Consider the following 13,696-nt stretch of genomic DNA (forward strand, 5'->3'; position numbering starts at 1 on the left):
ACATGTGCTACCAGAGTCATGGGATCCAGGCTCTCAACTATCTCTTGGCACATTTAGTGCTCTTTTAAATCATCAACTTTGCTTTCATTTGAATTTATTTGAATATTGCAACCTGTGTATAGATCATGTTGCAGGCAGCGGCGTCATTACTAGTGATGTTTTCTGCCTTACTTTCAACACACGTTTTTAACGACACACATGCTGGTTTGAGGTCTCTTGTTTAAATGGCTTATATAGGCGAATCACAGCAGAATTCACATAATCGAATTAGCCGCCATTATAGTCATGCTACAGTCAGAGATCAGAGCTTGAGCCAAATGATTCACAGAAGCTTTTCATCACACACATACATTACAGAATCCTGTTTCACACACTGTTTTATAAATAAAGGCTTAACAGGCTTGTATTATAATTGAGTTTTACACAGTGTCTGTTATAAATGAATAGACAATAGGCCTACACAAGAGGTGTATAAGTTGTACATGCTATCATAAATGATTAGTAAATACATTAGATTTGCATTTTGCACACTGTGTCCAAAGTAGTGTTAGGCCGATATATTGCAGTAAAATCAGCCATTCAATGTCGTTCACCTCCGATATGATGGAGGTTCCTCCCTGACCACAGCTAGTGAATATGTTTTTATTATTTCTATATCAGATGTCTGACCAGAGAAGTCATTCCAGTGTGGTGTGGGAGGATTTTACTCAACAGTCTGTAAAAGCTGCAGTGAAACCTGCCTCACTCACACAGAATTTTATTAGTCTGACTTTCAGTGGAGAGTTTTAGTGTCCCATGATGGTCTCAATGCTGTTTCAGAGGCTTTTCCACCCTGACAAGAATAAAATCCTGGGTGAAACATAATTGTATTTTAATTTTCTGTCATGAAACCGTAAAATTTAAAGTTAGAATATCCGCACCTCAGCACATTTTGGGTATCAGCAGCTTCAATATAAAAATATCAGTCTTACCCTAGTCTAAGATAAAACAAGTCATTCACTGCCTGTGCCTCACGCCTGTTCTCTCACTCTCACTCTGTATTGGACACACACACCACACACCGAGTCACACACACTCCTTCCATGCTCAGCCCTGTCACTGTGATGTCATGATGTCCTCTAGCCTCCATCAAAAAGTAAAAATAGCGTTGCCACGGAGACACAGCCGGGACGGCGTTGCATTGTCATGATGTCAGCCAGGCAAGCTGGAGGATCAGCCAATCGCGAGCAGACAGGCAGCCATTATTAAAAGAAAAGCAGCTATTTTTGGGTCCAGCGATAGCATTACTCAGCAGAGTCCAGCAAAGTCAGACAGACACGTTCCAACGGGGAGGGGGGTGTTGTGGAAAAAATTGGAGGTGACCAGAAAGAGGGTTTGTCCTGCTTCCTGCTTCTTGAACTAACCAATCAGAGGTCAGGGGGATGTCTCAGACAGGAAATAAATATGAACTTAATAACGGAGCGGTTTGAAGCTGGACACATGACATGAAGTGCATGTGTTTCTGTAGTTGTAATGTTTTTCTGGCAGTGGCTAATAAAGTGCTTTATTCACCACAGTGGAATTTGGAGAAAGGAGGATTTAGATAAGCTCTAGTTAATTAAACTGTTGGATTTTTTCCCTCTCCCCTCGCTAACTTCTCTTTCTCTCTCCTGAATAAGAGACAGATGGCAGATGTTATTTATATAATAGTAAAATGCCAAAGCCCTTCCTGAATCAGTACTTATAACTAGAAAAGCTGGAGGCGCACGTTAGTGATGGAACAAACTAGAACAGATGAACGCGTTTCCTACCATGTGAGCTGCCAGAAGGCCAACACCACAGCTCAGGACAGCGCTGGTCACTTTGGTTTCTGCTGTTGACAGCTATATATTTTTATTATTATTATTTTCATTTCACCTGGCTGACCAGAGAAATCATTTCAGTGAGGTGGGAGAGGATTGTGTGAGGAGGTCTGTACCCAATGCTTTGTTGGCTAGCTGATGTGTCAATGCACAAAACTTTTCTACCACAGTTGGAGCCACAGGTTTCCTCATAAAGGAATACAACTGTTGTAAAATTTAAATTGGACAAGCAACACTCCTGTCATGCTTGTGAACTGCAGTCGCTTAATCATACTATAGAAAGTATTACATCCATCTTAGCCAGTTTTTTAAGCTAACAAGTGAAGTTTTCTCATCCCATTGGCAGATTTTTCCACATATTTCAATAAATATAAGAATACACATTTACTTGTTCACTTGCTAAGATGGATATTCTTTGCAGTGTAATGTCTTGGACCCCCAACCCCAACCCCTTCTGATGCTATTACGCTCCTACTGCTCCTTTGGTCAGTGAGGCCATCAAGTATATTAACACTCATACACACTGTATATAAATGAATCCTTTTTGAAGTGCGGTCATTGTCAGGTCACATCCAGGGTGTTGTGAGTCTGCTGACCACAGGACTCAGTCATCATGAGCTACTTTCCAGCCTCTCTAAAACGTAGGCCTACATGCTAATTGTGCTTCGGTTCCATTATTTTCAGAGGCTATAGCACCCAGAACATGAAGACTTGGGGTTACATCAGTCAATTTGAAATCAAATTTTCAGAACTGTCCCCTTAATTTGATTGAAAATTAGTCTTACAGTGAGAGTACGATTAACGATTATGATTAGAACCACCTTTCTATTATTGAGCTTCACCCCCCTTTTGGACAATGTCCCAACTGTCTCAAGGCTTTAAAACTCATTTGTAAACCACCATCATATCCCCAAAGCGGATGTGAGAAGTGAAGTCGATGACAGCTTTTGCCAGGATTCACCCTTGATTCAGCCTATATCATGGTGGTCCTAACATTTCATACACTCTGTGGCTATGCTCTAGCCATGCCACAGGTGAGGGCTAGCAGGGAGCATAGGGGCAAGATACATTTCCACTGCCACTAAGATCAGGTGACTGGTTCTGAGCTGCCAGCCTCACAGAGCTGCTCTCTGCCTCTACCTAGAAAATACAAGCTCAGGTTACCGGCCTGTTTGCCTGTCTGACTGGCCACTAGTTAGCTTGTTTTTATTCTCTTATTTGTTATTTTCTTATTTAGTTATAATTATTGTGATTATTATTTCTCTGGTTGAAATGCAAAAGAAACAAGTGATTGATGTCAGTGGTTAGACCTACAGTGTATGAAAAGAGTAGAAATACCTAAAACATGATTAAATATGACGTGGCATTTGATAGCGTATGAACTTGGAATTATGATGATGTTGGAATGGCATGAAAAAATTATTATGCACAGTTAGTGTTTTACAAAGCATAATTATCTGCTGCCTCTGCTTCTTAGTTAAGGGCACAAGTGCGCTCCTTATCCGCCCCCATATCTGCTCTTTGTTAGTTCTTCCCGTGTAGCTACTCAATTATATAACTGCTGAACTTATGTAATCAAATTCAACCGTAGCAAGTGATGACACAAGCTCTGCAAAGCATTTTCTACCATTGTAAAGTTTGTAACATATTTTGCCACCTGTAACATTTAATTTGGTTGAAATTATGTTTAGATTTATGCGTTTTTTGTGGTTTCTTGCCCTGAGAATTTGCATAAGGACCTATGTATGAGTAAAGGTTAATGTGCAGAAAATCCTTATGGTGTAGTCGTTCCATGTAATCTCAGGGTATTGAGCAGATTTATGTCATCTGGGAGTAATTACCAAGAGAGGAACTGACTGCAGCATAACAACACAAGGTATTCTCTGCGAGCTGAAGAGAATGCTTACCAGGAAAAGCCTATTGTCCCTCATTCCTAGACAGCAACGCATTTGTGTAGATCATATCTTTGTCCTGGTCGTCCTGTTTCCCCAGGGGGATCATTAATGTTTCATCTAAATGTTGTTTCTTTTGTCCTCCAGAACTCAAAGAGTGCCCAGGGCCTGGTGGGACTAAGGAATCTGGGAAACACTGTGAGTACAGCAGCCACACAAACACACAATTATCCATCCATCTTCATAATGACATCTTATTCTGGACTGATTTTTGGTGGAGGGGAAAGCTCACTCTGAATACCAATGAGGGTTACACTGACATATGCTGACATATTCATTAAAAATCTGATATTGGCCAGTCAGTGTCGTCCACCTCTGATATGATGGATATGATGTGATTTGTTTGATTAGATTATTATATTATATTTATTGTAGTATTGATCAATACTACACTGGTTGTCTGTGGGAAGCGTTGAACCTGGATTGATTCTAATGAGACACTTTGATCTGATTCCACACAAGTATGCATTGTTATCATTATTATTATTATTTTCCGGGTTTCACTTGGTTTCAGTGGAGAGTTTTAGTGACCAAACGCTGTCTCAGAGGCTTTTCCACCCTGCTGAGAATAATTAGAATAGCAACAACTGAATACTGAATAATTTTGGCATAAAAATTAGTATCAGTATCTGTATCAGCCATCAACAACCCATATTGGTCGAACCCTAATCGATCCATCACAGAGTTGTGTGGTAGGTGATTAGTTTTTAGGAGAGAATGGTGGTACAGAGTATTTGCCAGGCAACAGGCAGAAGGACCGCTCCTAAAATAAACGGTGTGTGTGTGTGTGTGTGTTTCTGTCAGTGTGTGTACAGTAACCTAATCAGAGAGCTCTGGCTGCTCTCTGCTGAACTATGGACCAGGCAGGACTCATTCTCTCTCTGTCTAACTGGTCTGATCTTACCAACTCGCACGTGTCACATGCGGACACGTGTGATGGTAGCAGTGTGTACACAGTGTAGTCTTTGAGGGCGTGTGTGTGCATGTGTACGATGCCCCTTTATACCTGGTATTAACATCATGGTTCTTGCGCTTGAAAAGTACGGAGAATGAATTTGATCATTTCCAGGTCTTTAAATGTTTGGATACTGCACAAAAAGTACGGAGATGTTTGGAAAAATATTGTTCAGTCTTAATACATGTATGACTACACATTTCATAATTATAGACCCACTGTCATTGTGGTATTGGTTGTTGTGATGAGTAATCTTATATGGCCTAGTTGACTATCATATTACCCAACTACCAAAATCTTCCGAATGGAACCAAGGACTGGAAAAAGTCTGGAAATGTATAAGAATCCTGTAATCCTCCAGTGGTGGTCAGAGATGTATTTGGCCACATTAACAACAAAATGTAAATGCAATGAGTCTCTAATTTACATGTAACAAGGACGGAAATGGAAATTAGCTTAATGTGGTAGATCCAGCCAGGAAGCGCATGCAAATCAACCAGGCGGCAGGCAGCTCTGATAGTCACATACTTGTCAAAAATGGATTGTCAGGATGCTGGTGGCAAAATTAATCTGATTTCAATGTGTTTACCAGAAACGCATGTGTAAATATGATCCAGCTAAATCATATCTCAACACAACACACGATGCATGTTAATGCAAGGTGTAAAGGGGGCCTATATATGTTTTAAACCACAACAACATAGTTACATTTCTTCTAGCAGTCGTGAGTGATCAGTGAATGAGCGATGAGTCCTCTTACATTGTGAACTTGATGACATTTCATCTGTGAACTGCTTGTGTGTGTGTTTGTCTCCCTGCAGTGTTTCATGAACAGTATCCTGCAGTGTCTCAGCAACACACACAACCTGCGAGACTACTGCCTGCACAACTCGCACCGCAGAGACCTTAACAACAACAGCCGCACCAACACAGCCCTCATGGAAGGTGAGAGACGTGTCACACAGGCCCCCTAGAGTACGAAACAAACACTCCTCACACCTGCCGGCAAGTAGCAGGCTGACTCCCTCTCTACCTGGGGCGCGTTGGATTTGCCTTGCTCGGGATATCTGTTGCTGAAACAAGTGGAACTGTAACGCATAGCTGCTCCTATGCAGGTCTTGAAAAGTATTGAGAATGAATTTGATAATTTTTAGGCCTTTTAAATGTCCCAGAATAGGCTAATGTATTGTAGTTTTAATTGACACAGTTTATCACCAACCCAAATGTTGTATTTTAAATCTCATCTCCACTGTTGTGTTGTAGAATTTGCCAAGCTGATCCAGACTATGTGGACGTCGTCCAGCAGTGAGGCCGTCAGCCCGTCCGAGTTCAAAACTCAGATCCAGAGATATGCTCCCAGATTCGTGGGATACAAGTAAGCTTTGTTCCTCCCTTTCACTCAAAGTTGTATAAGCTGCCATGCGCGTTAGGCCTCTTTTGAGCTTTGCTTGTGCATGAGAGCTATCAGAAGTCTGAGACAAATATGAATGCAAGAGTAAAAATCCACTAGAGATCAGAAAGTATCCAGATATGCTTGGAAGGCAGACTGTAGAAAAGGTAATTCTCTGTGTATTTTATTAGTGTTATTACTTATTATTATTAGTATTACTTAATTGATATTGTCCTGACTGATTCTGTGTGTGTCGTACAGCCAACAGGACGCCCAGGAGTTCCTGCGCTTCCTCCTGGACGGCCTGCACAACGAGGTCAACAGGGTCACCGTCAGGCCGAGAGGCACCATGGAGGACTTCGACCACCTGCCGTAAGTCGTCTGCCAGAGTGTGTGTTTGTTTGTGTATATTTGGGCCTGTGTTTGCACTGACATTCCTCAGTGGTCAGGATCAGCAAACCTGTTTCTATATAGGCAGAGTCCGCACTGTTCATGGAACTTCTAGATTACCATGGAATTTTGAGAGGTGTATCCACACCGGGAAAAACAGGGAATTTGATCAATTCTGTGGGGAAGACCGGAATGTATCTTCCAATTGTTAAGTCATGGACGTGTTGGGACGTGTCCAGTCATGGACATGTCCAATTTAGTTATGGAAAGTCATGGACTTTACATCAGGGTCATGGTGGAAACCCTGTTTAAGTTAAAATGTAAACATTCCTAGACCGAGGTAGGATGAATCACTAACTCTTTTACTTATTGTTTAGCCCCATTTTAAGTCTGCTTGCGATAGTTTCACCACCTGTGTGAAGTTGTTGCCCCTCTGGGGCACAAATCAGCTTAAAGCCCCAATCCCTGGATATTATTTGGTGTATCAGTTGTGGTTATCTAACTGTAGCCTGTTAAAGGGTCAGCGGTAATCTCTCCAACTTTCACAATCCCACCATTACTCAGAAAACAGGTCCACTTCGCCTTAATCTTTACAAAACAATGCAAATGTAAATAAAGTATTGCCAGCTTCAAAATACGGTTCAAGGCAGGGAATGTTTACAGGGTACAGTGCACATTTCACCAGCCACTTTCACTATTTTATCTGCCACTTAGATGTTTAGAATAGAATAGGACCTCTAAATGATGGCTGGTTATCTGAGAAAGTGGCAACAAGAGGTCATATGTTTATTTCATATAATGTCAAGATGGGGTGAAAGGGGAGAAATGGGAATAAAGTCAAGACTGATTCCATTGATTTATTGAATTGGAAAAGCTGACTAATAGTCTACAGCGTCAGCATACCCAATAGTCCTGATATCAGGGGTCTGAATCCAGCTCATGACCTTTGCAGCATGTCATTCTCTCTCTCTCATCTTTTCCATCACTCTCCACTGTATATTGTCTAATAAAGCAGAAATGCCTCAACATAATCAAATGTCCTATCTGTGGTCTGTGCTCCAGGGACGAGGAGAAAGGGAAGAAGATGTGGAGTAAATACCTGGAGAGAGAAGACAGTAAGATAGTCGGTGAGTAGTAGCACACTTCAAAATCAGGTGGCATTTGTTTTTCTAAAATGGATACACATTATTCCAGAGGATTTTTCTTCTCTCTTATTTTTCATACTAAATACTAAGTACATACTGCTGAGCTTATGAGTATTCACGTTCATTGTGTTGTCCTTCCCTCTCCTCCAGACCTGTTTGTAGGCCAGCTGAAGAGCTCTCTGACCTGCAGCCACTGTGGCTTCTGCTCCACTGTCTTCGACCCCTTCTGGGATCTCTCTCTACCTATCGCCAAGGTTAGTCAACACACACACACACACACACACACACCACAACACGCCCTCTCTGTCCTATGTGGTCGTCTCAGATTATTATAAGGAAATATAATATAGACAGGTGAATGTTGGTCACGCATACAAAACATGTCTCGGAAGGTCAAAAGACATAAACGTCAGCACAATCAATGGTACAGAGGTGACTTTTTGTGTGCAGGGAGACTTTCTTTGTTATCTTTTGATGATTTGAACTTGCAGCACTGTAAGGATTAACGAATAGTGAGGTCCATGTTATCTTCTCCAGGTACCCACTGCTGATTTGTCTTAACATGAGCTATCTCTGTGTCCTTCCTGTTCTCTCACTGTGCTGTCTGTGCTGTCTGTATGTGTGTGTGTGTGTGTGTGTGTGTGGTTGCCTGTTTGCATGCTAATGTGAATGCATCTATGTTTGTGCTCAGAAGGGCTATGGTGAGGTTAGTCTGATGGACTGCATGCGGCTTTTCACCAAAGAAGACGTCCTGGACGGGGATGAGAAGCCGGTGAGTGTCCTGTACAGGGAAGCAGCGGAGGGTAAACCCGCCTGAAGTCAATTTAAACACCTTTTTATTTGTGGAATACAGTTTACGCTGTCCAACTGGCTGCTTGTAAACGATAATTCAACTAAACCTCGTTGTTCCTCTGTCCACAGACATGCTACAGGTGTAAAGCCAGGAGGAGATGCACTAAGAAGTTCACAGTACAAAAGTTCCCCAAGATCTTAGTGCTACGTATCCTTTCCTCTGGACATTGCTGCATTATATTATTATAAAGTGAGTTTAGGCTAGGAGAGGACTGCCAGGTAGGTGAATCAGGACAGTCCAGATAGTGTCAATTAAGTTGTCAATCACAGAAAAGTATGACATCATCTTTCAAATACTGGATTTTCTAAACCTGCAGGCAACATGCAGATCAATTAAAGGTGACCTATGTACTATTTTTTACCTTAATCTATCTTACAATCTTCTCAATAGGCCTAAAGTTATCCACTCTAAACAAAGAAACCTACTCTTGATAATCTTGTTTGAAAAAGAGAGTGTATGTCTGATGTGATGATTTGATTTAGATTCCTTATTTATCTTTATCTTGATAGAGTTATTAACATTTTGTGTGATTTCCTAATGGACTGCAGAAATGTCACGTCACAAAAACGTCCAAAACGTCCACGTAGAGTGAAGGATTCAGTACAGTTCAATTATTGTATGCTGGCTGCCTTGACTCCCAGTCAAAACTTCCATGTGGAGTTGACACAGTAAAAGCGCTCCAAGCAATTATTGAGAGACAGCTCCGGCAAACAGCCAGGAAACGCTGTCATTTATTTTCAACTCGGTAGAGCATAATAAGCCGCAATCAGCACTCACATCCACCCATTACCGATTGTTTATAAAAGCGCTAATCGGCCCTAATTAATTCGTCAAATCAATAAGTCGGTCAACCTCTAATTTCAAGCCTCAGTGGCCCGTGCCGCTTGAGATGAATGAAGATGAATTCCAATGTTAAACGTGGGTTTTTGTCGAAGGGTACAGATAGACTGGTGGTTCCTTGACTTCCCTTCTTGTCCAGACCTGAAACGCTTCTCTGAGGCCCGTAGAACCAGCAAACTGTCCACATTTGTCAACTTCCCCATGAAGGACCTTGACCTGCGGGAATTCGCCTCCGAAAACAGCAGTAAGTATTGAATTCAGGGTTCCTAGACGCAGCTCAGTTTGTAAACGGATGGAAAATGAATTTGTTCTAGGTCTTTAAAGGTTTGGGAACTGGCACAAAAAGTATTGTTCCACCCTGACTAGAATACATTTGTGGGGAAAACTGTACATTGAATTCCATATTAGATTAATATTGAATACCAGCACAAAATATTGGCTATCAGCAACTTCAACCCAAAAATATCATCAAAACCCATATCAGCTGAACTCTGTTCTCTAGTGGGTTGGTAACAAAATGGTAGCTACAGGATTTGACTGTGTTTTGACTTTCTGTGTTTGTTTCTTTCTGTCTTTCTGCCTTTCTTTCTTTCTGTCCTGCCCCAGTAAATGCAGTGTACAACCTATATGCAGTGTCCAACCACTCAGGCACCACTATGGGCGGTCACTACACAGCCTACTGTCGCAACCCCAGCTCGGGAGAATGGTACACCTTTAATGACTCCAGGTACGTTTGAACACCCAGTCAAAAAAATCACTGTGTATTAATGGAGCTCACATCATGTTAAAAAAAAAATCCCAATATGACATAGAAAAATTCCTTCTTCCTCTTCCATGAAAATACATACAAGTCCCTACTAAGCAAGACTGCAGAACTACAGAGGAAGGAGGGGAAAATAAACAAGTACAGGTTCTGTACTGTCCCATGGTGCATTCATGGCAATGACAAACTGTATAGACTTAATTAATGATCACTTTATTTGAATGTGATCTCAGCTCTCTGGCTCTCTAGTTGATCAGCTGCTTTCATCTCCTCTATGGAGAATACTATAACGTTAGCATATTACATACATACATAGAAGCACTGCTGATACAACAATGTGATTTATCATAAAATGCCATGTGTTGTCTTACCATCATCAAAAGTTTTACCTATATCACCATACATCACCATATGGCAGCAGCCATATAAACTAATAGATGGAGGTTTGTTACTCCGTTTTGTCATTTGCATGCAAGAAGAGTTTAGGAGATTTTAGGAGTTGTGTGGAAAAATAAGCTAAGATGAAGATTTATATTTAAACTTCAATTTTCACAATTAAGTCATTTTGACTTTCTTTTAAAGCAAGCAAAACAGAGGCAGACTAGGAAAAGGAGGAATAAAATGGGAAGAAGTGATCATCCTCCTCTCTTTCTTTAAGCTCCTCTGCTGCCTTATGAGCGTTGAGTTTCTCCCTCCATCCCTCCAGGGCTTCCCCTGCTACACTGCAGTCATTTATAACACACCACTCTAGTTCTCTCTCTCTCTCTCTCTCTCTCTCTCTCTCTCTCTCTCTCTCTCTCTCTCTCCTCTCTCTCACTGACTTAGCCCTTTGCCATACATGTTTCCTGCATTTCCCCTATCAATTGCTCTATAGTTGTTGCCCAGTATCACCATACTGCTGCTTCCATAAGAACATAACCGCAAAGAACGTGGCTTTCCTCACATGACTATGCACTCTGCTTCACTTGTGGTTTTGTCTGATATTCCATCTGGATACATTGCATACTATATGTCCTGTATACACTGACCACACAAAATATTAGTGTTATACCCCTTCTGTCTCTGTCTATCCTCAAAATCCTTCTTAAACCCACCTCCTCCCATTCACGACTGAAGAGATTTAATAGTGTACTTCAATAAGGGATGATAGCTTTCACCTGGTCAGTCTGTTTCATTGGAAGGAGCAGATGTTCTAGATATTTTGCACACCCGTATACAGTTAGTACATGTATGGATTTAGTTTTACATGGAAAAATACAACCCAAGTGACTTTGGTGGCCCCAAATGGCAGCGAGAGGTAACTGTTTGAATTTTGAAGACTTCCAAAACCCAGAAATCATTTAACATGACATCAGCGTCCAGCTTTCTCTGGACGGAGCGCCCTCCCTCTGCTGTTTAAGAGACAGCTTTGGATTTCACTCTTAAATTTAGATTTGTCAATTCCTGTGGGTGAAGTGTCTGTACTACACACCAGAATTTAATTTGGTCAAAAACGGTGAATCTACAGCATCTCAGTTAGTGGGGATGGGACGCTCTTCTCTGTTGCAGCCCCACTTTGCGATTTAGACTGATAAGACCAAGGCAGCATTAATTAAACGGGCAGATTTTTGCATGGAGTTTGGTGTAACATTCTCTCCATACAAGCGACAGTGACAAGTATCAGGGTCAAGAGTTGCGTTGTCTTCACCACAACTTTCACTGCAGCAACATACTGACCTGCCACCTCATCTCTCTCTCTCTCTCTCTCTCTCTCTCTCTCTCTCTCTCTCTCTCTCTCTCTCTCTCTCTCTCTCTCTCTCTCACTCTTTCCAGAGTAACGCCAATGTCCTCCAGCCAAGTGCGCAGCAGCGATGCCTACGTCTTGTTCTACGAGCTGGCCTCCTCCTCGCGGATGTGAAGCCTCCTGGAGGACACCGGGCCACGGCAACCACACTGACAGACGGACGGATGGATGGAGAAGGGGGAGAAGGAGAGTGTTGGTGGAGCCAGGCCTCATTTGGACTTGTATTTGGACGTACATCACACACACACACACACACACACACACACACACATAAAGACACACACTTACACCAAACCCCGGCGGCTGCTTCTCTCTACAGAGGGGAGCGAGAGAGGTGAATCCTTCTGGAAACCACAGGAACCTGATCTGATCAACCCAGCCCTTCTCTCTTTCTCTTTCTCTCTCTCTCTCTCTGTCTCTCTCTTCTACTCTTGTTGTCTCGCTCATTCTGGCTGGAGGTGTGCGTTTACAGTCTGTGTGTGTGCGCGTGCGTGTGTGTGTGTGTGTGTGTGTGTGTGTGTGTGAGGCTGACACAGGGCAATAATCCCATCCGACCGACCGACCGGTGAATCCGTCTCCATCTCAGAAGTCCCTCTCTATGCACTGCGAACCGAACTCTCATCCCGACTGCGCCTTTGTTTTTTCTTAATCTTGTTCGCCTCAAAACATTAAAAAGAATAAGAGACTTGTTGCATTTTTTGAAATTTTTTTTTTTCGCTTTGGATTTTTGTTTTTGTTTTGTATTACCCCAGTATCATCAGCATCATCAGTATCATCATCATCATCATCACCACCACCACCACTTTGGACTATGGATAAACTGGGCTTAACAGAGTACGAAGGCAGCAGGACTGGTTCTGGTTACACAGCGCTCACAACCCACCGGCCCGCTTGGTTTTCCCGCCTTTCTCTTCCACCGCGTTACAACACTCCCATGTCTCCTCTACTCATCTTCCTCTTCCTCTCTCTCTCTCTTCCTCTCTCTCTCTTCCTCCGAAGGTGGTCGGGAGGCCGGTGGCACTGTGAGCGTCACTTGTTTCGGAGGACAACCTCTAACTCGTGTTTTATTTAATTTGTTTTCTCCCCCCCCCCTCCCGTGTGGCTGCTACTGATGTTTTAAAAGTGCTGTGAATGAATGAATGGACAATCCAGTACGGATCTGCTAAGGATTAATAATATAGATGATAATAACGGTAACAATCCTCATCCTCGGTATGAGGTCTTTTCTTCCTCTCTTGTTTCATGCCATTGAACAACACGGAAAGAATGTTTTAAAGATGACAAAAAAAACACTATATCTGTATATTTTTATATCCCGATGCAATATAGAGAATGTACTATTCAATGGTGCTGAAAATGACCCATAACTGTTTTCAGTTGGTTAATTTAACAGGTTTCAAGAGAGAAAAAAAAGTTATTATTTATGCTTACAGGTGATAATGTGATGAGAGTCACACTTTTTAACAGTGGCAGTCAAACACATGAGTGTATATATATATGAATAAATAAATTCTATAAAACGGTGGTTTTACTTTTAATCTGTGTTGTCTTTTTTGATTCATCTGAAGCAGAAGTTTTGTATGATAGAGAATCTATACTGGATTATGCAGGTTTAGGTCAGACCAGAGGCAATGGGAACATTTGAGGGTGTAAGAAATCATTAGTTTTCCTCTCCACTGTTAATCAAGCTAATATTATTATTATTATTATTATTAATTTTCTGGGTTTCAGTGTTTTAGTGTCCCATCTATGCTGTTTTCTAGCTTTTCCAAACTGTAAACTGA

The 13,696-nt window shown here is 41.8% G+C and overlaps 1 protein-coding gene across 3 annotated transcripts in view; it reads left to right on the plus strand.

Moving 5' to 3' along the window:
• usp2a (ubiquitin specific peptidase 2a) overlaps positions 1-13,431 on the plus strand; it is a 39,349-nt gene extending 25,918 nt beyond the window's left edge. For 2 of the 3 annotated variants that reach the window (XM_071904085.2, XM_071904086.2), the window contains 11 exons: positions 3,881-3,931; positions 5,570-5,693; positions 6,012-6,123; positions 6,400-6,510; positions 7,591-7,655; positions 7,824-7,927; positions 8,365-8,445; positions 8,595-8,673; positions 9,506-9,610; positions 9,973-10,093; positions 11,942-13,431. In XM_071904085.2, the coding sequence (XP_071760186.2) occupies positions 3,881-3,931; positions 5,570-5,693; positions 6,012-6,123; positions 6,400-6,510; positions 7,591-7,655; positions 7,824-7,927; positions 8,365-8,445; positions 8,595-8,673; positions 9,506-9,610; positions 9,973-10,093; positions 11,942-12,026 (1,038 nt within the window). In that variant the 3' untranslated portion in view covers positions 12,027-13,431. The remainder of the gene's footprint in view (positions 1-3,880; positions 3,932-5,569; positions 5,694-6,011; positions 6,124-6,399; positions 6,511-7,590; positions 7,656-7,823; positions 7,928-8,364; positions 8,446-8,594; positions 8,674-9,505; positions 9,611-9,972; positions 10,094-11,941) is intronic. The other variant, XM_071904087.2, reaches the window with a different exon arrangement.
• Positions 13,432-13,696: the final 265 nt, after the last annotated feature.

The sequence above is a fragment of the Centroberyx gerrardi genome, chromosome 6, assembly GCF_048128805.1.
Source record: "Centroberyx gerrardi isolate f3 chromosome 6, fCenGer3.hap1.cur.20231027, whole genome shotgun sequence".
NCBI classification, from domain to species: Eukaryota; Metazoa; Chordata; class Actinopteri; order Beryciformes; family Berycidae; genus Centroberyx; species Centroberyx gerrardi.